This window comes from Tursiops truncatus, chromosome 5, assembly GCF_011762595.2.
Source record: "Tursiops truncatus isolate mTurTru1 chromosome 5, mTurTru1.mat.Y, whole genome shotgun sequence".
NCBI lineage: Eukaryota > Metazoa > Chordata > Mammalia > Artiodactyla > Delphinidae > Tursiops > Tursiops truncatus.
This window is the reverse complement of record NC_047038.1, coordinates 70212078-70236942: the sequence shown is the minus strand read 5'-3', so window position 1 is coordinate 70236942 and position 24865 is coordinate 70212078. Positions and strand designations below refer to the sequence as shown.

Below are 24865 nucleotides of genomic sequence, written 5' to 3'. Positions count from 1 at the left end.
GGTTTCATTCAGTAACTTATATATCCTTACTCTTCAATTTTATAATTCCATGATACTCCCGAGGGTAAGGGTAGGCTTTTAAAGACTGTTCTGGTCAGTAACACGTATTATCTATTTGTAATGCTCTTTCATATTGTAAGTCCATAATTCCCTTTTCTGTAACAACTGAGGCTATGTTTTAGAATTCAGACGTTTTACAGATTTTTAAAAGGTAAGAGGATATATGTATCATATTTTATAATATCTGGTAATCACGCACATTAGTATTTTTTAGCAAAACTTACAAATTACAACATTCACACTAATTAGGATACTAAAGACTTTAAATTGTCTTATCAAATCAGGCCTGATTTTGCTGCTAAATGAGTTTTGGCACTAAACTCACAAAGCAGTTTTGAGTTTGGAACTGCAGATGAGGAAATGTGAATCTGTACCACTCACACTGTCACGGAGAAATGACAGGAGGAAGATCATTACTTTACTGGCTAGAGACCAAGTTAGATCATTGTTTTTTCTCTGAAGCAGAGGCACAGAGCTCAGAGACCGGTGTTTTGGTGTGTTAGTACTCTAAGGCTGTGTTCCTCAACCTTGGCTGCCTCTTAGAACTACTTGGGGAGCTCTGAAAAATTCAAATGGCCACACCACACATCAGACCAATTGAAACAGAATCCCTGGGCAGGCATCGGTATTTTTTAAAGCGCTCCAGGTGATTTTAAGATGCAGCTCTGAGACAAGAGGTGTCAGGTGTGCAACTTTTAGTTGAAACCAGGAAGTAAGAGAAGAGAGACAAATTTCATTAGCCCGGTTGCAGGCACAGAATAAAGAATATGGGCCCTGGAGTGAGGTAGATCTGAACTTCTCCCCAGCTCTGCCAGCCACTAGCACGTGACTTTGAACAAGTCATTAAACTGCTCTGTGCTCCAAGTTTCTTCTAAATAAAATAGAGATTTGTTGTGCAGATTCAAAAAGACAACACATATTAAATACCTTATCCAATGCCTGGCAAGAAACTTGAGCTTTCCTCTCTTGAACCAGGGTATTTAATTGGCTTTGTATTCTACGTTAAAGCATTGAATTTTTAAATGATCTTAAGGATGACCAGCCTGCCACAAATGAAGTCTAAGTTCACTGCAGTGGAAAATGGACTGGAAAGGATTGGAAGCAGGGTAGAAGTCAAACTGGACAGGGTGGGCAGAACCACATGTATCTATTAGATCAAAGTGAAAAAAAGCCACTGGTGAGTAACTAATTTACAGACATCAAGTGTTTTTGAAAATTCCCCCTTCGGACAATACCTACCAAGTAAAGTTAGTTTGTTCTCCAACCTCATGGCAGATTCAAGTAGTAATTCTTCCCTGTTGTCAATGCTGGTTTCAGCTAAAAAATGATTTCTCAGCCACTCTGCATATTCAGTGTCACTCATGACCTATGAGGGGGAAAAAAAGCTATGAGGCAGGCCATGTGATGAGCCTATGGTATTTCCTTCTCTGGCTTCACTCAGGCCAGGTCCAAATCCTCACACTACCCAGTCACAAACTTCCCGAGCTCTGTGATCAGACTAGTGTAACACAGAGGATGGATAGACCCTGTAGCTCAGAATCTCTGGGAAATTCTAGGCACCATATAAGATGAAAGTAGGTTAATCAATTAAACCAGGGAGTGTGCAGTTGGGAGAAAGGAGCCACTTGAAAGTTAAATTCAGGGTTATTCTAATGGTGCAGTTGAAAAAGTGGTGTCCAGTACTCAATGTCAGGTATTATATAGCCAGCAGCACCTTTGATTTCTTTTGATGGTTGGTTTATAGGGTGAGTTATCTGTAAAGGTTAAAAGAAAAAGGAGGCCAAATGGGTGAAGCAAGGAAGTTCTCTTCCAAACAAAAAATTAAGTGGAATTCCTGGAGAAGGAACCAATGATACATTTTCCTTTGTCTTCAGGTTACTGTAATGGGAGAAATCTCCTTTCAGTTCTTATAAAGCAGCATGCAGTAGAGGGGGTGAGGCAATTTCTCTATCTACTCATTCTTGCCCACAAGGTAATCTGATTTGGGAGAATCTGGCATCTATTGGGCTACATTTTTATCAGGGCAGGACCATTCCACTGAAAAGGCAGAAGGTCTGTTTCGATCTTGAATTCTTCATTCTTCTTACAACTGTGTATGAGGCAGGCTTTTGATTCTCCATGCAGCTGGTTGACTAAGTGCCTCAGAGTCTACACCAGATCCCACTTTCCCTAAGGCAGTTCCCAAGAACTAGAATTTGGAGAAGAAATGAGAGATGCCTACATTGGCCTCAGGTCCTAGCTAGTCTCCAATTCAGTTCTCCCAGGAGCTCTATTGTTTGGGTGCTACTGGACAGCCATTAAAGCATTGATACTTTGATCTACGTGTATCTCTCAGTCTTCTCTACCAGCCACAGCCCAGAATGAAGGAGAGAAAATTGATACTTTGGCTTCTAACACAGCAAAAATTAACTGTAGAGCTCAGAGCCAGGGAGGGAAAAGACAACAGAATGGGTAGGAGGTAGTTATGGAGAAGAGGGAGAGAGTTGGCAAGAGTAGCCTCCCTGGTTCTTCTCCAATATTTCCCCTATGTGGGCTGATCTGATTGTTCTGTTTCTTTTCCTTCAATGTTCATCATAGCTCTGTTATATCTTGACAACAGACTCCCTTCCCTCCCCCATAAGCACATCCTTCTCTTGCACTAGCCCTTACTAGACTCTCCTTCTCCACCCTAACTAGACTTCCGCACCTTCTCCTGCCACTGCTCTACTCTGAAACAATGAGTTACCTGAGTTTGTACTGAAGGAAGAAACCCTATCTAGGTGTGCAGCTGGGGATGCAGTTGTGGCTATGGCTATAGGGATGGGGCTGGGGACGTCTTGGCTTATCAATGAGGGAGGGTAATATAAGGGTGTAAGGCCTTGCATATAGCTTCATTATAGCTGAGCAGCTTGACTTGGTCAATACCTAGGCCATACCCCACTGGCCAAGTGGCACAAAAAACTTGACCAATTCACTCTTAAAAGGCTTCGTATCTCTGTTTCTCCCATGCCCCCAGGGGTGGTTCTGGTAGTAACACCCCTCAAATCACTTCTTGGAGCTCTGTCTTCTTTCTTATTACTTAAATTTTTATCTAGAAAGGATACACTATGTCCCAGGATTATTCTCAATAGAGAATGATAAAAACTGAGATAATATTTAGGAAATTTACCTGGATTTACAGATAAAGACTTATGAGCCCACCAGGAAAAAATATCAAGAACTTATAAGTGGAAAATTAAGGCCAGTCTCCAGCCTCATTCTTTTCAAAGCACATTTAATGCTGTAAGATAGAGGAATGATATTTGCAAGGTACTCAGAGAAAGAGAGTAGGATCCAGGGATGTTTATTCCCAGTCATACTGCAGTTTCCACACAAAAGCACTCGGATATATTGAAACATGGGAGAACTCAGACAATATAACTTCAGGCATCTTTCTGGCAAAATACTTTGAGAACAAACTACAACCAACCAATATATAAGGAATAAAGAAGCGATATGAAAATCGAGCCCAGTGGCCCAAAAACTTTTCCCGATGCTTGGATCAGGGTCTGATACGCACTCGTTTTCGTTAAATGATAGTGGAGCTAGGAAGGAAGGAAGCCAGCAGACAGGAACACGGAGCAGCCTTACCCTCTTTGCTACACACAGAGTGCGCAGGCCTCGCTTGGTGTAGGCATCCAGGTGCTGCTGGGTTTTCTCCCTTAACATCATCTGTTGTTTTTCCAGACCTGGTCCATCTAAAATAATTAACACACGTGTTCCCACCAGTTTGCCCAATGACATATTTTTTAAAACAATGGTAACTTAACCCACAACAAACAAAAGGTCTTGTAGTTCTGAATCCCAAATGTGCGTTTATAAAAGGGACCCCTCAGAATAAATCATTCCCTTGTCTCTTTTTCCCTGGGGAGAGAAAAGTACCAAGAACTTAATACAAACACCATTCCCACACCATCGATAATGACTGTCACAATGATTATAAGGATGCTGGCTGTCATTTATTGAGCATTTACCATTTTCTAGGCTCTGGTCAGAGGCGCGGCATATATTGCATACAGTATATCATTAAACCTCTCAGGAACCTATAAAGGAGGTACCATAATCCCCACCTATTGAAGGCAAAGGACAGTTAGGTAACTTTATCAAGACATAGCTACTGTCAGAATCCAGATTTGAACCCTGTCTATGTAACCCCAAAACTTAGGTGCTTTCTCACCAGATCCTAGGCAGCTTCCCCTACACTTCACCAAGGGTGACGCATCCCTACAGATCTGCTTGTTTGCCTTTATAAATCCCTTGAGAGTGGCCCTTCGATCTCCAAGCCCTTCCTATCACTTCCCTCTCAGTCCTGTATGAACCCACCTGGGGAAGCCACTGAGAGCAGCTCCATGATCACAGAATCAGCGCCCTTTGTATACACCACGACTTGGTTGGAAATGGGGTGCCGGACCACAACGGACATTCTTTTTCTTACTGAGTCGAAGGGCAGGATGTGTAGGAGTTGAAATGTTAATGGTCCCAAAGCAGCAAAGTCCACCATGACCTGCTCTGGGGTCCGGGACTGCAGAGTGCACTGGTAAGCCCGGGCGGCATATACTAAGGCCGCTTCATCCGGGCTCTCAGCCTCATAACACAGGCTGCAGGCCAAGGGCTGTCCAGGGAGGGATTCCACCTTGCCGTTTGTGACATCCACATTGCTGTCTTGCTTCTCAGTTTCTATGCGACAAGCTGAGTTACCAGAGCCCTGGGGACTCTTGCTGCTCTGGGAGATCTCTTCCTCCACAGGTGAAGCTGGTTTCATTCGACTAAAGAGAGAGAGTCTGCTCACAAAGGCATTTGGGACCCCAGAGGATGACTCTTTCCCACTGGCAAGAGATGGTGAACTTGATCTTCGGACAGACAGTCTCTGGAAGAGGCTTTTAATCTCTTCCAAAGACTTAATGGGCATTGCATGCAGAGAAGAGAGTCCAATCTAGGAAAGATAATATGGGAAGGTCTCAATAATACAGTCAAAGGCAGTTGGTAACAACTGTGAGGTCAAACGGGGGGAAAAAAGGAGATATGAAGAGTTACCACTCCCTCACATGGCAGCCTGCTTCACACTTACAAATGCCACAGGAAACGTTAATAAAAATAGCCATGATGAAAAAGATGCACTAATGTTGATGGCATCGTGAATTTCAAAACCACTTAGGAAGAAAACTGATAGCAAAAGACATAAAATGCTACATTGCTAGCAGTGGGCATACGTATAGCAAATTTCCCTAATGAAATAACTTAAACTATAAAAAATTAATAATCTTTATTATATGCATCCTAGCAATAACAATTTAAAAATTACAAGCAAGGATTTAATAATAGCAAATTAGAAACATCTTAAAATGTTACATAACATTTAAAGGTCAAGTTTATAACGATTACAGGGCACTATTGAAAAAGCTAAAAAAATAGTATTAAAAAACAGTATAAAAACAAATGTATCATAATACACATTTAAAACACTGGAAGAAAGTAAATCGAAAGATTAACAAAATGTATTTTTTTTCTTTTATTTTCCAGGTTCTAAAAAAGGTTGTTAATGTGACCTTTTAAGCAAAGTAGGCCAATAAACAAAGTAGCTCACAGAAGAATTATCAGCATAATAGGAATTCAAATTTCTATTTTTATAGAACTTTTTCCTGTTCATAGCCTGATTTCTTCTAGATCTTAACTCTTATCAGTGATTAAATTTAGAATTTAATAACTAATTGGGATGACCAATTAATTGAATGCTAAAATTTTCTCATTTAGAAATGCCCAAGGCATTAAAGAATCTTCTCCTAATAAGTATTAATTTTATGATAGTTTGAGGGACTCAGGCTGGTCAATTTTCAAACTTACTGGCAACTCAAAAATGAAAAGTGAAACTCAAGCACAGATGACGTTTCTGTACTCCACATGAATTCTGATTAACTCTTTATTCATTGCCTTTCTGTCACTACCTTAAAATATCATAAGGCTTAGGCTCTTATATGTCTACAGAGATTTTCTTTCAGGCTACAGAATATTATATTCTTTGGGGAGAAGGCAACTATATTTCTTAAACAGAAAACGCCAAAAGATGTCTATATTGGAAACAGATGTATATGAAAAAGTGTTACATGGGGAGAAAAACAGAACATCCAGTGAGTTATCCTCTAACTATGTACGTTTTCAAAGAGCAAATTTCTAGTTGAAATCTTATAAAAATACAGTTTCTGATCAAATGAAAGCTTAATGGGAAGTAAAACATTTTTATGTTAAAACTGACCACCTCTGAAGTTGCCAAGAGAAAATGATCTAACAGAAAATTAAAATTTAACTGGGTTGTGCCGCAAATTGAATTTTAAATAGATGTATGCAAAAGGGGAGATAGTTATATTCAAGGAAGATGGCACAGCAAGCGGTAAATCACCAGTCTCTAAAACAAGTTTTTCTTTTTAATTGAAAATGAATTTTCCATGGATTCTAAGCTACAAAGAGACTTTAAAAATCCAGCTTGTGTGGGAACTGCAGAACCTTGGTATATTATAGATGTATTGGATTTTAGAGCGATTGAGTTTACATTACCCAACTGGTACATGAAAAGGGACATTATCATTAAACATGATAATGAATTTAATACTTTATATTTTGCTTGATGTAGTGCATATGTTGGAGGTTTTAGAAGTTTCACAGAAAGCTTCAAATTTGGTAAGCAAACTAAAGCAAAATGAACAGTCATAGTTTCCAAGAACTGTTCTCATCAGCTATCCTCCTAGAGGCAAAATAGTATAGTAGCTCTGAGCCACACTTCCTGGGTTCAATCCTATCTCTCCCACAAACTGGTCCTGTGACCCTGGGCAAGTTACTTAAGCTCACCTGTAAAATGGGGAACAGTAGAGTAACAGCACCTAACTCATGGGGCTGTTGGGAGGATTAAACATATTAGTACCAGTAAATCACTTAGAACATCGTAAGTTCAGAGTACAGATTAAGTAATGTATAAATATTACCTGCTACTATTGTTAATTACGATCCACATAATAAGACAACATAACAAGTACATTTAAACCCAAAATTCTCTTCTGGAAGGTGACCCTTGTTTGCATTAGAGACTCACCTTTTGCCGTGGTTGGTTAGGAGCAGAAACCACTACTGTGTTGCAAATTGCCAAAGCAATAAAGAAGTCGATGATGTACAGAGTCTCCAGTGGTGGATCTGGGATAGTCTCATCCAGTGGGGTAAAAAGCTGAGGTGTAATCTGACTAAACTTGTCCAAAAGCCTGGTGTCTGGTACCACATCTGTTTCCTGAAGATCCAAAAAGAGAACGTGTTGTTACAATAAGTACCTAAAAATACGAGTTTTAAATCTACGTGAGCTTTTCTAACCAGAATCTGTGAAGCATGAGACAGTAAACTTTATTCTTCTAAAAAAGATTTAATGGACATGGTGTCATGGGATGTGAGAATAGGGAAATAAAAGAGAAAAAAATTAAATAGAAAATTCAGAATGCATAATATGAATGGAGACTACCTTGACTATTAACTCAAAGTAAGCAAGAGAGGAGCAATGCCTTTCACCAAAAACTAGCTGAGTGAGTTTTCTTATTTTGAAATACACAGGGCAGAGCTTTATTTTATTGTGTCTAGGAGTCTACCTACTTTGGGCATATATTCATCCCACAGCAACTGATGAATATCAATTCTTTTAAAAGTGAGCGCGTTATTCATACTATGTTATTTTAACAAAATATTTTACAGCTCAAAGCACTACTATTGTTAAAAACCAACCCTCCGAAATAAAATTACTATAAGCACGCTAACAGAGTTCATCCGTATTTCCTGGTAATATGCTACAAGACGCTAATATCCAAGGGTCCCTCTAAGAGATTTCTGATCATCAAATATTTTTGGCAACTGTGCCCTATGCCCCTCTCTTTTGTACAATTCCATTTACAAACTGGCTTTAAGAAGTTTGCTTACTGGGGGAAAATACTTCATTTCGTTAAACACGGTCCTTCTCATTCTTATTTAGAAGTACTAGTTTTAATGAAAGAATGTTGTACTAGAAATCTGTAGTATGCAGTCAACTGCTTTACAAATTTTTCAGATGAGTCAAAAAAAGGGGCCATCTCCTCTGAATCAAGTTTTCACAAAAGTGCCACTGTATTCTAGAGGAGTCCTGACTGCAGAAAAGCCAGGAGAGGTGATGGAGAGAACAGAGTAAAATACGGAGATGTGTGATATTAGATTCAGAGTGACCGTGGCTCGCATCTTATGCTTAGGAGTTTGGTGAGATGTAGCACAGCCTCAATAAGAAAAGAGCACAGGCTGGGAATCACATGGGTTTGGGTTCAGGTCCTAGACCCACTGCATACCCTCTAGGGGCCTAAGGCTGCTTACTTAACCCTCTGAGCTTCATTTTCCCTCTTCTGAATAATGGTAAAAAGTACACCTACCTCACAGGGTGGCTGTATAAAGTAAATGAGAGAATGAGAGACATGAGAACAGCACAACAGAAACCCAAATAATTTAATGTTCCTTCTCCTTCTCGAACGATACACTCACCTTCGGGCAGGTTACCAGGCTAACAATGGGTTTCAAAGGTCCCAGTTTTCTGCTGTCACAAGGCATTCTTAAATTTCTATCTAAAAACAGCATCTCTTGCTCCGTGATATTTGACTTAGCAAAATTTGAACCCTGTTGCAGTTTGATGGAGTTCGTAAGCACTTGTAATCTGATGGCCGTTCATTAACGAGTTGGCCACATTTCCTCCCGCGTCTCACACATAGTAACACTGAGCCAGTGCCTGTGCTGGGCCCTCAGTGACTCAGAGAACCACCCTTTCCTTGAGGACCCCCTTGCCAAAGTCAGCAGAAGAGAGTGGCAACATCTGAGACTTCTTTCTCACTCGATACTCAGGAACCTTGTTGCATAGGATTAATGAAGGTCTATGATGATACTGTCATCTAGTGAGTGTGACAGACGCCATGGGTTGGAGCAATATTTCCAGAGGCATCCTTCTCAGAATGTTTATGCGAATTAAGCAAAACCCCAAGGAGTTCCATACTGAAATAAATTTAAGAAATGTTTAAACAGTGCTTTACTGTAGCACTTCTCAGAGCGTTTAATGGGTACCAGGAATCTCCAAGAAGAGGCTAGTATGTGCAGGTCTCCCTAATTTTATTTTTTAGGGACGTTTGCTCTTTGGAACATGACTAGGATTGAGTTAGGGACCTTAGAAGCAAATAGTGATTTCATTGTGCCAATGATCTCCGCATTGACTAATAACTGGCTTCAGAACATAAGGACTCTACTGCATTTTGAAGTTACTCTAAGGCTAATGAAGATTTGTAACTTCTGTCTTTGTGACAAAGACATAAGTCAATCTAATAAGTCATTTGGGGAATTGAAGAACCTGTGCTGTGATCATGAGAATAAAAGAGATCCTGGAGCTGACCAAAGCTGGGGCTCTGGTCAGCAAAACTGTGTTTATAAAAAGTACTGTCAAAATAAATGTAAGAAACTCCGGACCATACAAGACCCTAGAAGCATCATAAAATAATATAAAGAAGAGCCCAGAAGAAGATTTAAGGAAAGATACATGTCAAAATGAAACTGCAGGAACAGAATGTTCTTCCACTTTAGTTGCTGTCTCTAAAATAAGTTAATCCCTAGTGACTAAGATATTCAGTTGCTGAATTGAGGAGAAAGTATAGTGTTATCACATGCAATTCTTATCTGTAAGATTATATCACAGGTGTTTTTACCTAAGATCCAAATTTTCCCCATGGAGACCTTCTATTACAAAATTGACTTTTGCTCTCTTTTTTCTATAATGGACAGATCCTACCTTCTCTGAACTCCGATTACTCCAAGAACCAGGCCCAAACCATCCAGCTTTAAATGATTCCATGCATATGTACTCTCCCCACAGGGTGTGTAAGTTCCTCTAAAGGAAGGACCATATCTTATAGATTTTTGTACATTTTTTTAAATTGAAGAATAGTTTATTTACAATGTTTCAGAGGTACAGCAAAGCGATTCAGTTGTATCTATATCTATTCTTTTTCAAATCCTTTTCCATTATAGGTTATAAGATATTGAATATAGTTCCCTGTGCTGTACAGTAAATCCTTGTTGCTTATCTATTTTATGGATAGTAGTTTGTATCTGTTAATCCCATACTCCTAATTTAACCTTTTCCCCTTTCTTCTTCCATAACCATACGTTTGTTTTCTGTCTGTGAGTCTATTTTTGTTTCATAAATAAATTCATTTGTATCATTTTTTTAGATTCCACATATAAGTGATATCATGTGATATTTGTCTTTCTCTGACTTACTTCACTTATTCTGATAATCTCTACGTCCATCCACATTGCTGCAAATGGCATTATTTCATTCTTTTTTATGACTGAACATTTCTCGTAGATTTTTGGATCCCCAACTCAGTAACTGGTACATGGATAAGCCACAAAATGTTATTGCTGTACATTACTATCAGACACTTGCTGGTTTTATATTCCATAAAGAAGGGGGTGGAGAAACAGATTGAAAAGATGTTACTCCTTAGAAAGCAAATACATAAACCCCTCCCACTTGACCTCAAATAGACATTTTTTTAATGCATTGAAAATGTGTACTCCTAATTAGGGAATACAGAACACAATGTGAACAGCTTCCCATAACTGAACTAAGCCTTATCTATTTCATGGTGGGAGTCCAACATCTTTGTCCTCATTTTAGATAACATCTGGCTACTTGAAATTTTAGATTTACCCCCATGATTCATATTATGCTTTCCTACCAGCTTGCAGATTTCACATTCACCTTTCTTTCTTCCTCTCTCCCCCCCTCCCCCCACTCCTTCCTTTCTTTCTTTTTTTCACCCTATATAAATCCAAATTAAACAAGCAAATGTTGGCCAAGACTTCTCTGCCATCTCATAGTGTCTGCCAAAGCTTTTGGGTAGCCTTACTATATACTGAATGTTAAATTTGTTTTAAAATTGAGTGATTAGGACGCATTTTAATTGTTTATGCGAAATCTAAAATGTCCACGGTTTAATAATGGACAAAGATACTCCGCGTGGGAGATCAAGTTGACCAAGCTCTAATACTGTGCCCTACTCCTCCCCTAGCTCCACCTGTACCTGAGGGTTTTATTTCATTTCCCACTGCCATCCTCACTTTAAATATAGACACAAATGCCTTCTCCTTCAGATTCCTAAATACCACAGACCTGAAGAAAAAAGACAAAGGCCAATAACTGCACATGGACAGCTCCTCCTCCACACGATGTTCTCCCCAGTTCTGTGGTTCTGAGCCTTTGCACATGCTACACACTGTCTGCCCCAAGTGCTTTTCCTTCATTTTCTACTGTGTAACCCCCTACTCATTAGTCTAATCATAAGTTACGTTTTATCTCTGTTTTGCAGCCTTTCTTGATCTCTTCTCGCCCCTGTAGAGTTGATCATTCCCTTCTTTGTGCCCTCACTATACTCTGAATTAACTACCATTACTGCATCTTTAATACAGGGTTATCTTTATTTACTCATATGTCTGCTTCCTCTACCTAGAACAAAGATGAAGGCTGGGGGCATGTTTTATTCATTTATATCCCTGGTCTAGTATTATGCCATTGTCTTCCATTAGTCCATTCATTAATTCACTCCTTTTATAAACATTTATTGTTGATCTATGGTGTCAGGCACTCCTCAAGGAAAGAGGGGTGCACAGAAGAGATGGGATCCCAGGTATGTGGCACTCACATTCTAGGTAGGGGAAGCACTAACCTCTAAACATATAAGTAAATTGCTTCTAGATTGAGACAAGAGTGGGAGGGATGGAATGTACTTTGGATTGCGTGGTAGGTAAGATTTACTGAGGAGGTGACATCTGAGCTGAGACCTCAGTGAAAAAAAAGGAAACAGCCATATAAAGATGTAAGAGGACAACACTCCAGGTAGAATGAATAGCATGCTTGCTGAATGAAAACTTCTAGAGGATTAAAGAAGCATAAAAACACTGACTTAGAAAGTTAAGGCTTCTATTTCTAAAATAGGTCACATGAACCCGGGACTCACGGTCCTCAATGACATTCTAACTCCCAAAGCCGGCGCACCCTGGCCGGCACCCTGACCTCAGATCCTCGCTCTCTGACTCTCACCTTGCCTCCCTCATGAAGGGCGCCATCTTCCAACCTTCCACTTCTGGACATCACAGCTCTCAGTGTGCTCTCAAGCTGGTGTTCTCAACCTGGGCTCCATGGATGGACTTTTAGAATCATATGCACAATTTTTACAGATGCTAATTTTTCAGGTCAAAGGATCTATAGCTTTCTCAAAATAATCGTTAGTCTCCAAGAAGGATAGAATCGGCTTGTCTACAGTAAGAGTGAGAAATGGTCTCATAATTCAAGGAAGACCTCTTTATCCTATATGTAAGGGTGTAGTATTGAAAACACAAAACAGAACAGCAATCCCAGAGCATCTATATAATCAGCATGACACATGGCATTGGAGTACAGGGCAAGTGAAAACATGAACTGAATGGGAAGACTGAGCCTGTTGAGCAGTTTCATATAACCACCTTCACGATACCTTATTGAGAGTGGACATGCAAGGCACTGACCTCAGATGCCGGGGATTCAAGATGATTTAAGTCCTTGCTCTCAAGGAGCAAGGTCTATGTCAGAGGCAGAAACAAGGCCAATGTCATGAGGACTAAGGGACTGAAGGGCAGGAGGGACTGTGTAAACAGAACTTAGAAAAGACAGTCTGAGAAATCTTCAGGAGAAATGATATTTAAAGAAGGAAGTATTTCATCAGATCTGGTAGACAGAGGTAGGCAGTGAGGGGAGAATAAGTTTTAAATGGGAAATGGTACAAAAACCATAATGACTTTAACCTAGGAAACAATCCTTTGTTCCAGGAAGAGCGTGAGGCTGGATCAGGAAACCACGAGGGAGACCATGGCACAGTCCAACCTGGTTGCTAATACCCTTGACTTCCAACCAAACATGTGTCACTATGTGGTTAACTTCAGGTGGGTAGGAAATAAAAGATCACCAGGGCTTCCCTGGTGGCGCAGTGGTTGAGAGTCCGCCTGCCGATGCAGGGGACACGGGTTCAAGCCCCGGTCCGGGAAGATCCCACATGCCATGGAGCGGCTGGGCCCGTGAGCCATGGCCACTGAGCCTGCGCGTCTGGAGCCTGTGCTCCGCAACGGGAGAGGCCGCAGCAGTGAGAGGCCCGCGTACCGGAAAAACAAAACAAAACAAAAAAAAAGATCAGCAGAGGAATGGGCAAAATTGATAAAATAGAAGAAAATAGATACCTATTTCTGATACAGCCTGAAAATCAGTACAGAGAAGAGGTGGTGTGCATTCTCCCCCCACCCTTTTTTTTCAGAAGTTGGAGAAAAATTAAGTCCAGATGTTTGGCATAGCTTGACATATGGCAATGATAGAATATAACAGGTATGATATCCTTAGAGCCACAGAAATGCACAGGACGAATTGCAGTGAAATGATCTTCCTAGTTGCTGAAATTGTACATTTGGTGGAACTTTGAAAAGAGCCAGATTCCCCTCAAGGCCTTTCCAGGACGAATGAGATCCCTGGGGTCTATTCAGATCATATCTCTACTCTGAAATTCTATATAAATTCAATGGAGAAACACAAAGTTTCCCCAAAGCTGTTTCTTTCTTGTTATGTAACTTATTTCAGAGGTCACCAACTGCTTACCAGTCTCACAGCTGGGGAATCTTCATCTTGGTTAACACAAGAGTTAATGAAACGTGGAAGGCAGTTGAAATTTTATAGAATTTTAAGTATAGCAAAACGTTTGATTTCTAATTCTTTCACACGAGTATTTTTCCTCTTTCCCATCTTCCACATGGTCCTTTTTCTATGTTTTCCCCTCAGGACTCAAGAACACACCCTGTTGAGCTCTGATATAGAAATATTAGAAAATTACCTTCTCAGGACTAGGAATGGGGAAGAGAGCACAGATTTGGTGGATCTGGGGGAAGACTGCAAAGAGATAAAAAGGCCTTGGAGGATACCAAAAGGCTTTTGAACTTCCCTATCAGTTAGACACACTTACCTGTCTATAGATTCCTCTGTGGTAGTTTTGCTGGTTCTGAAAGTGAGCCATGATCCTTAAACCAAGGCTACTTTCTCCAGGCTATCAACCCTGGCCAGAAATATTATGGTTTTTTCTGAAATGATATACTATCTCTCAACACTGAATTATCTCCAAAATTAGGATATTGTATGTGGCAGTCACACTGAGCTGCACTTATGCAGTCTCCTCTCAGGTAGAAAAGACAACAGCGTTTGGCTCTATTCTAATTACGAGGATGTTCTTTCATTATTAACCGTGGACAGACAAGATTCACGTCATGCATTCACACTTACAATGGGGCTACTGAAAGCAGCCTGTCTGGAATGAGGGACTTCACTGGCTCCACTTCCTAGAGCAAAACAGCTCCCAGTAAGATGATCTGAGGATATACTTCCTAAAGGTCCACTGCGAACCATCCTGCAGCTGGGGGCCCCTGGTTTCGCCATATTGCTGAGGGAGCCACTGGGAGTGTCAGCAGAATCTTCATCTTCAGAGGCAGCTTCCTGATAGGACTCTAGCCTCTTGGCTGGGGGATAAAAATCACACCGGGTCATTCCCTGAGAGGAAACTCTTGCAGGTTGAGTATGTCAGGCATTTACTTAAACAGCTATTTCACACCATCTCCTCCCATTTTAAACCTGGCCTCCAAACTCCTCCAATACTGAGTGAATGGACTTACATCATTGAGAAAAGTAGAAGCAATCAGAGAGGAACTCCCTTCTCTCCCCATTGTCAAATCTACCAACCTATCTGCATCTGTACCCAAACCCTCTGCCCTCCCTCATACTACTATGGATGAAGTTTCAAACACCAAACCCTTCACACTGTGATCTGCATGCCCTTCTCAAGCGCTTCACTCTTAACAACTCTCCCCTCTTTTACGTTGTCTCTCAACTAGCCTCATGGCTTTCTATCTCTCTCCACGGACACTGCTCTTGTCAAGGTTGTCAATGAGCTAGTTCCAAGTTACCAAACCCAGTGACTGCATCTATTCATATCTTTTTTGAATTCTTAGCAATATCCAACGTCCTCTCCTTTCAAATGTCTCTTTCGGTTTCTCTTGATACCACGTGTACTGTTTTTCCTCCTGCTTCAGTGCGGCTACTTCTTAGTTTCTCCTGCTGTCTCCTCTTCTCCTCAGTCCTCAGATACTGGATGGCTGCAGGAGCTCCTTCCCTTCACTACCTATATACTCTTTCTTGGTGATGTCATCTGGTCCCCCCCACCTTTGAAATATCATCTCTGTGCACAAGACCCCCAAACCTATTCCTTCAACTCTAACCTCTAATTAGAATTTAGACTCAGACATCCAACTCTCTACTTGACATTTCCAGTTGGATGTCCATGAGGCTCTTCCAGCAGATATCTGCATGGCTCACCCCCTTACAACTTCAAGGAGACTTGGAGGTATCCCTTTGTCAATGAAGCCTTCCCAGATCTAACCACACTGTTTGTTACATATCCTACCCCAGCACTTAGCACCATCTACACATCATATACCTTATTTTTAATTTTTTGAATCATCCATTACAATATAAACTCCAAAAGGGCAAGGAATTTTGTCTTTTGTTAATCTGATATTCCTAAAGCCCAGAGAAGGGGGTGATACATACGCAATAAATACTTGTTGAATAAATAAACAATGGACATCTTAAATTTGGTATATGGTAAATGTAGACTGCTTCCTCTCTTCCTCCAAATCACCACCCCCGCCTCAATTACTCTTTCTCTGGTCTTTCTCATCTTTGTAAATGGTACCTAAATATCTACCTAGCTATTAACACCAGAAATTGAAGATTCTCCTTGATTTGTTTTTTGTTCCCTACGCCGCCCCCCACCCCCACATTCAGAGCATCACCAATAGCTGTCTATTATTCATCCAAGATATATCCCGAATATCTAAACTTCTCTTCACCTCCATTACCTTAATCCAAGCCACCATCATTAAAACAGTAGCTAGAGTGATCTTCTAAAACATAAAGCAGAGCAGACCACTCCCTGCACAAAACTTTCCAGCGGCTCCACAGTTCCCTTAGAATAAAATCTGACCTTCTTATCCTGGTGTACCTAACTCAAAATGATCCAGCCTAGGCTGACCTTTCTTTTTTTTTTTTATGGTACGCGGGCCTCTCACTGCTGTGGCCTCTCCCGTTGCGGAGCACAGGACCGGGGCACGAACCCGTGTCCCCTGCATCGGCAGGCGGACTCTCAATCACTGCGCCACCAGGGAAGCCCCTGACCTAACTTTCTTGCCGCTCCTTCTTCTGCACTAAATCCAGCCTCACTGGCCTTTCTTTCTTTACTTTGAATATTGCCAAGCTCATTTCAGTCTGAGGACCCCATACTAGCTGCTCCCTCTGACTGGAAGGCTTTTACCCCTGAATTCAAAGATCATGTCATTCAGATCTAGGCTCTGATATCCCCCTTAGAGAAGCCTTGCTCAACCATCCAAAGTAGCCTTCTGCTCATTCTATATTATATCACCCCATTATAATTTTCTGCATAGCACTTTTCACTATTTAATATTTTTTATGTAAAAATTAATTTATTTGTGACGATTTTCTCCGATATAAGTTCTACGAGAGGAGGGGCCTTGTCTGTCTTGTTATATGTGCTTGTTTGGATCGCTAGTTGCCTGTATTCAGGCTAAGTCTAGCTACTGAATAAAGTATAGCTTTTGGCAAGTTAATTTATAAAGTAAAGAATATTTGCATATCCTATTTAATAGTTTTTGTCTATACTTTTTAAGGACAAGGAAAGGCTAAGATTCTGGGTTCTAGAACTAACTCTTCCAAAGACTAAGTGGCTTTTCAGCAAATCACTTGCTCTTGCTAGGCCTCTGTTTTCTTATTAGAAGAATGAATAATCTGGACGCAATGACTTCAAGATCCTTTCCAGTTCTGCAGTTCTGTAAGTTTCATTATATTCTCTGCCTAAAAAGTACAGACTATTTCCCTGTATGACATTTCAGCTTCAAAAACAGATACACTTATTGCGTCCCAGACATTCTGAAGTTCTCCATTCTTACCTGTGCCTTTGCTCAGGATGTCCGTTCTCTTCCTTTCTACTTACATCAATCTTGCACATCTTTAAAGGCTTGGTTCAAATGCCAGTTCCTCACTGAAGACCTCTGTAACTACACTGGCTCTCATCCATACCACTCATTGGTACCACTGAGTGGTACCATATTGGTACCACAATTTCCACGTACTACTGAATGCTACTATGTGTCAGGCATTTGTCTCACTTAATCACTATAACAACCCTCGGAGGTAGATATTATTAACACCTTCATTTCAGAAATAAAGAAATCAAAACTAAGTAATTTTCCCCATCTCACAAAAGTGAAACAGATCAGTCTTATAACCAGTTATATTAAAATCTACAGCCAGCACTATGAGTCTTCATGCTATATTGTTTCTAAATGTAGCCCCAAAAGTTAATATGTATTATTCCTTATTATTTCACATGGTCAATATCCCCTGCTCGATTTCAATGAGTACATGTTTTGCAGTTTAAATAATGAGTAATGAGTAAATGAATGAGTAATGAATAATGAGTAAATGTATGAATAGACATATGAATAATATCCTTAGCATCAAGGGGAAGTTGCAGGGTAGGGAGTTAACATTTATTGAATATCTCCTTTTCATCAAGAACCTTGCTAGGTCCTTTATTTTTTTTTTAACTTTTTATTATTTTTTTTTTCCCCTTCCTTTTTCACACTTCCTTTAGCTTACTTTGATAATAATTGGCCACCTGGCCAGGACCACTGTCTTTGATTGTGTGGGCTGTGCTAGGTTCTTTATATAAACAACTATATATATAACTGTATCCATATATATTTTGTTTTTATCTTTAAAATAATGCTATTGTACATACTAGAAACTATCACTGTTCCACTTGGCATCTGAGAAAAGTAAAACAGTAAACAGTTTGGGTGGGTAGAGTTAGAATTTGAATTTGGGTTTTCGTGACTCCAGAGTCAGTACAAGTATCCATTGTGTTATATGTCCTTAGCAGTTACTTGTATACAAGAGGTTAGCTCAGTGATTCTCAGCAAGGGGTGAATTTGTCCCCCCAGTGAACATTTGGCAATGCTTGTACACAATTCGGTTGTTACATCTTGGGGAGAAGTGCTACTGGCATGTGGGCAAAGGCCAAGAATGCTTCTAAACATCTTAAACAGCTCCCCATAAGAAAGAGTCATCCAGCCCACAATGTCAATAGTGCTATGCTGATCAATCCTTGAGCAGCTAAAGAAATTTACTGATGATGTGATAGCATTTTAAGAATAAATAATTAGAATGCTACACAACATATATAAACATGAAGGCTATACGTTAGGAATTTCCCATAGCCATCATTAGGGAACCAGTCATCGTGCAACTGTGTAATTAGTATAAGGCCAGATGGCTGAGCTGTTACTGTAGGACAAACTTGCTCAATAAGTAGAACTGCAAGAGAGAAATTTAGAAAGACCTGGAGTGACTCAATCTTTAATAATTTTGTGGAAAGCTATGAGAAATAAATCAGTAAAGTTACAATGTGATTCAGAAAACACAGCTACTAAGACCCATACTCTTAGATTCTGAAAAATTTTTTAAAAATTGGGTATGAGGTTTATTATTATACTGATAAACAAAATCTATGCAAATGATCAAGACTTTTATTATGTCTCGTAAAGTAGATTCTAGTTAGTTCCATGAATGCCTCAAAGTGGCAAAAGAATTCTTGCTTTCCAGCTCGTAAGAGAAAATATACAAAGTCTGTAATCTTTCCTTTGTCTCAAGGTAGGTACTACGTTGACTACTTTATTTCTCTCTTATTTAATCTTTCTCTTCTCTTCCAATTCCCCTCTTCAAATATCCAGTAACCTGCTCACAGCCTATAATTTACATTTATTTGATATCTGGAAGAAGTGAGCATGAGACTCTGGAACAAAACATTTACCACACGTTTCAATGTGCTCTCCAAAGGGCCAAACACAAGGGTGAACAGCACAGGACACTCAGATTAACTTCTTTCAACTATATCATCCGCATATCCTCAATCAAACATTTTGCTATGAACTAATCCCCCAAACATTTCCAGCATTCCAACTTTCACCTGCTTGTAAACAGCACACTCAGCTGAGTTTCTTTCAACTGTATCATCCACATATCCTTGACACAAAACCTTTCATCCTAAACTAATTCCTCACATTTCCAGCATTCCAGGAATTTGTCCAGTATCTCCAAGCCCCAAACCTTGATCAGGGCAAATCCACCTCCAAAACTGACTGCCTGAAAATCAAAACAATATGGAAAGAGAACACTGACCTTAATCGTACAGCACTTAAAAAGATATTATGTTTCCATGCCTGTCTCCCACATTGGACCATGAGTTCCTCAACACACAAGCCTATTTCTTATTTTGACAACAATAATTATGACAATACTAGCAGCTAATACTTACAAAGAATTTATTCTGTGCCATGCTCTAAGTGCTTTCATGATTTATCTTCTCTTATCTCTTAACCACCCCATGAAGTAGATCTATTACTGATCCTTTTTATTGTGGCCCAGAGAAATTATATAAATTGCCCAGGGTCACACAGCTTGCAGGCAGTGGAGATGGGAATCAGACTCAGAAGGCTTGATCCCCAAATCCTTGTTCTTGGAAACTACTAAATGATGCCACCATGTACATCAGATTCACAAACTGCATCATAAAAGCACTGTGTAGACACACCCAAATTGAGGGACATTCTACAAAATCCCTAAATAATGCCCCTCAGAACTCTTAAGGTCATCCAAAAAAAGGAATGGCTAAGAAACTGTCAAATCTAGAGGCACCGAAATGATGACTAAGTGTTACGTGATTTCCTGGATGGGATCCTGGGACAGAAAAAGACCTTTGGTAAAAACTAAGGAAATCCCAATAAAATATGGATTTCGGTTAATAATGAAGTATCAATATGGGTTCATTACTTATGACAAACGTATCTTAAGACTAATGTAAGATGTTAAGACAAGGGAAACTGGGCAAGGGAGCATACCGGAACTTTCAATAGTATCTTTATAACTTTCTGTAAACCTAAAACCATTCTAAACTAAAAAGTTTATTATTAAAAAAACTTTCAGTAATCTTTTAAAGGAGGTTAAAAAATGTTTAACATACATATAAATCACGTGGGGATATTGTTAAATGAAGATTTTAATTGAAGCTTTAAATAGGAGCTTGAGACTCTGCATTTCTAATACACACCTGGGTGTTGATGATGCTTAGTCCATGGACCAAATTTATAAGTTACAAGGTTTTAAAACAAACAATGGTGTCATCAGATGTGTTTAGTTCAACTGCATAAGGGTAAGGGGTTATTTCCCAGCAGCAACGTTTTAAATGGAAATATCTCCTAGTCAATTCTTTTGCCAAAAAATCCTGAAAGCTTAACTAAGTTTCATTTCAGTGAAATAATGTCTCAGGGTTAAATCTGGGGAAAACTAGCCCCTATCATTACTAACTCCAGCATTTAGAGAAAGAGACAGAAAGAGACAGAGAGAGACAGAGAGAGACAGAGAGAGACAGAGAGAGACAGAGAGAGAGCATGTGCTTGTGTGTTTGTGTACATATACTTGTTTTAAAACCATTACTGACAAGAGACCAGGAGCTCTGGATGTATCTGTGGTAGAGAAGTGTTCAGAGGCAAAGTCAGCACCTCATAGAGGTGGTGTATGTAACACTCCATGGCTCACAAACAGTTATCTCATCAATTACAGTTCAGCCCGGATGGCATTTAATTCTCAGTCACTCAGTAACTTCCCTGCACGAGGGGCCACAGAGAAGTACTCACTGGGCAGGAGCGTGTATATTCAGGGACAGGGGTGGGAGAGGGCTGGTATTAGCACTCTTAGATGCTACAAATACAAAATTTAAAACCCAACAAATATAAAAAATAATGCAGTGCTTCCTGCCATATATTTTGTGAAACATTACTTCTGTAAAATACTTCTCAAAAACAGGGATCTACAATCAGATAATCTTGGAAAATAATAATCTCACAAATGGACAGAGGGGTTTACCTACAGTGATGTTCACTGCAGCATTGTTTGCCACAGCAGATGACTGTTGACAACCTAAACAATGGTTGGTTAGTTACATAAATTTTGGCAGTCATTACAGTGCAATATGGCATAACCATTAGAAAAATAAGGAGAGAATGGAAAGGCGATCATGATGAAGTCTTAAGAAAAATGGTTATACAAGTCAAAGCACACTGTAATGCTATTTTGTTTAAAAAACATATATATTAATGTTTACAGGAAAAAGACTCAAAAGAAATGTGCTAAAAGGTTAATAGAGGTCCAATCAGTTTGGTGGGAGTTTTTTTTTTTTTTTAAATTGGGGTATACTTGCTTCACAATGTTGTATTAGTTTCTACTGTACAGCAAAGTGGAGTTCTCTCTGCTATACAGCAGGTTCTTATTAGTTATCTATTTTATACATATTAGTGCATACATGTCAATCCCAATCTTCCAATTCATCACACCGCCACCCCTACCCCCCGCTTTCCCTCCTTGGTGTCCACACATTTGTTCTCTTCATCTGTGTCTCTATTTCTGCCTTGCAAACTGGTTCATCTGTACCATCTTTCTAGATTCCACATATATGTGTTAATATACGATATTTGTTTTTCTCTTTCTGACTTACTTCACTCTGTATGACAGTCTCTAGGTCCATCCACGTCTCTACAAATGACCCAATTTCGTTTCTTTTTATGGCTGAGTAATATTCTGTTGCATATATCTACCACATCTTCTTTATCCATTCGTCTGTCAATGGACATTTAGGTTGCTTCCATGTCCTGGCTATTGTAAATAGTGCTGCAATGAACATTGGGGTACATGACCCCAATGTTGGGGTATTGCTACTCCAGCTTTCTTTTGATTTCCATTTGCATGGAATATCTTTTTCCATCCCCTCACTTTCAGTCTGTATGTGTCCCTAGGTCTGAAGTGGGTCTCTTGTAGACAGCATATATACGGGTCTTGTTTTTGTATCCATTCAGCCAGCCTGTGTCTTTTGGTTGGATCATTTAATCCATCCACATTTAAGGTAATTATTGATATGTATGTTCCTATTACCAGTCTTAATTGTTTTGCGTTTGCTTTTGTACGTCCTTTCCTTCTCTTGTGTTTCCCACTTAGAGAAGTTCTTTTAGCATTTGTTTTAGAGCTGTTTTTTTTGGTGTTGAATTCTCTTAGCTTTGCTTGTTTGTAAAGCTTTTGATTTCTCTGTCAAATCTGAGTGAGATCCTTGCTGGATCTACCCAGCAAGGGTACTATTGTTGTAGGTTCTTCCCTTTCATCACTTTAAATATATCGTTCCACTTCCTCCTGGCTTGCAGGGTTTCTGCTGAGAAATCAGTCGTTAACCTTATGGGAGTTCCCTTGTATGTTGTCATTTTTCCCTTGCTGCTTTTTAATAATTTTTGTCTTTAATTTTTGCCAATTTGATGACTATGTGTCTCAGCGTGTTTCTCCTTGGGTTTATCCTGCCTGGGACTCTCTGCGCTTCCTGGACTTGGGTGGCTATTTCCTTTCCCATGTTAGGGAAGTTTTTGACTATATTCTCTTCAAATATTTTCTCTGGTCCTTTCTCTCTCTCTTCACCTTCTGGGACCCCTATAATGCGAATGTTGGTGCATTTAATGTTGTCCCAGAGGTCTCTTAGGCTGTCTTCATTTCTTTTCATTCTTTTTTCTTCTGTTCCATGGCAGAGATTTCCACCATTCTGTCCTCCAGGTCACTCATCCGTTCTTCTGCCTCAGTTATTCTGCTACTGATTCCTTCTAGTGTATTTTTCATTTCAGTCATTGTGTTATTCATCTCTTGTTTGTTCTTTTAATTCTTCTAGGTCTTTGTTAAACATTTCTTGCATCTTCTTGATCTTTGCCTCCATTCTTTTTCCAAGGTCCTGGATCATCTTCACTATCATTATTCTGAATTCTTTTTTCTGGAAGGTTGCCTATCTCCACTTCATTTAGTTGTTTTCCTGGGGTTTTATCTTGTTCCTTCATCTGGGACGTAGTCCTCTGCCTTTTCATTTTGTCCATCTTTCTGTGAATGTGGTTTTCTTTCTGCAGGCTACAGGACTGTAGTTCTTCTTGCTTCTGCTCTGGTGGGAGTTACTGATGGCTTTAAAATTTTCTTTTTTGGCTTATCTGAAATTTTCTAAAATATTGCTTTTGTAATAAAAATGCAATAAAAAATATGGAACAATGCAGAATATCATATCCAGTATGATTAGCTATTTTTCACATTGTATAGTGATTATATGATACTCAATGTTTTATCCTTCATACACACAAGTAACAACAAAAGCTGGCTTAAAATATATTTACCTAAGAGGAAATATAGTATATTTTTAAAATTCTGGGCAGGTGGATGTCTAAGTTGAACACTACTGGCAGAAATCATAATATCTGTAGTCTTAATAATAGACATAATAATTGATAAGACTGATTTCATAAAAATATAAAACTTCTCACAAGAAGTGACACCCTAAGCAAAGTTAAGAGGCTGTGGTAGACAGAATTCTAAGATGGCCCCCAAGATTCCTGCCCCACCCCTGTGTACACACCCTGCAGGATAGCATCTCACTTCTATGATTAAATTATGTTACCTGACAAAGGTCAGAGGATTTGGCAGATATAATCAAGTGTCTAGCCAGTTGAATCTGAGTTAATATAAAAGAAGCCTATCCTAGGTAGCTTGACCTCATCAGGTAAAAAGAGGTGCCACAACTTACCTGAAGTCAGAGACTCAAAGCTAGAGGTTCGGCTGGTAGCCTTGAAGAAGTGAACTGCCATGCTGTGGAGAGGCCACATGGCAAAGGGATGGTAGGCCACCTCTATGAGCTAAGAATGGCTCTAAGCTGACAGCCAGCAAGGAAGCAGGGGCCTTAGTCCTACAACCTCAAGACACTGACAACTCTAAAACCAGGAAACCAAAACGAGGACCCTGGGTCGCAGATAAGATCATAGCTCCAGCCAAAACCTGTATTTCAGCCAGGTGAGAGACTCAGAGAGGACGTAGCTACATGCACCCAGACTCCTGACCCATAGAAGCTGTGAGACAGTATGTTTGTGTTATTTGAAGCCATCAAATTTGTAGTAATTTGTTATCAAATTTGTAGTAATGTGTTATGTGGCAATAGAAAACTAATACAGTGATAAATGATGAACCAAGAAAGTATTAATATTTGCCACCTACAGAAGAAAAGGATAATATCAAGGTTGATACTCAAATTATTTAACTGGTTCAATACAAGTGCACAAACGAAAATAGACATGGGCCACAGACAACCTAGACTGGGGCATACAAGCTGAACATCAACCCTGCCTTAATAGATAAAACCCTCCTACAGATTACTAAGAATAAGAAAAACTCATTTGTTAAATAGGAAGACATGATCACTCTACCAAGGATATTCAAATGGCCAGAAACATATAAAAAGTTAACAGTTAAACATCTCATTACTAATGAAAGAAAAATTAAGACAATGAAGTGCTAACTATGACTACAAAACTCACAAATTAAAAAGAATAAGTTCATCCCATTATGGCTGGGTGTGAAAAATAGGTGTTATTTTTCTGGGTTGTGAGAACATAAATTAGCACAGTATTTTATAGATAAATTTTGTAGGATCTATAA

General features: G+C 39.5%; 1 protein-coding gene across 1 annotated transcript in view; it reads right to left on the bottom strand.

The window, feature by feature from the left end:
• Window positions 1-24865, bottom strand: part of ATP10D (ATPase phospholipid transporting 10D (putative)) — a 94960-nt gene that overhangs the window by 29598 nt on the left and 40497 nt on the right. Inside the window, 5 exon segments of the mRNA XM_019928231.3 lie at window positions 1300-1426; window positions 3670-3776; window positions 4402-5011; window positions 7160-7348; window positions 14462-14694. Of these exon segments, the coding sequence (XP_019783790.2) occupies window positions 1300-1426; window positions 3670-3776; window positions 4402-5011; window positions 7160-7348; window positions 14462-14694 (1266 nt within the window).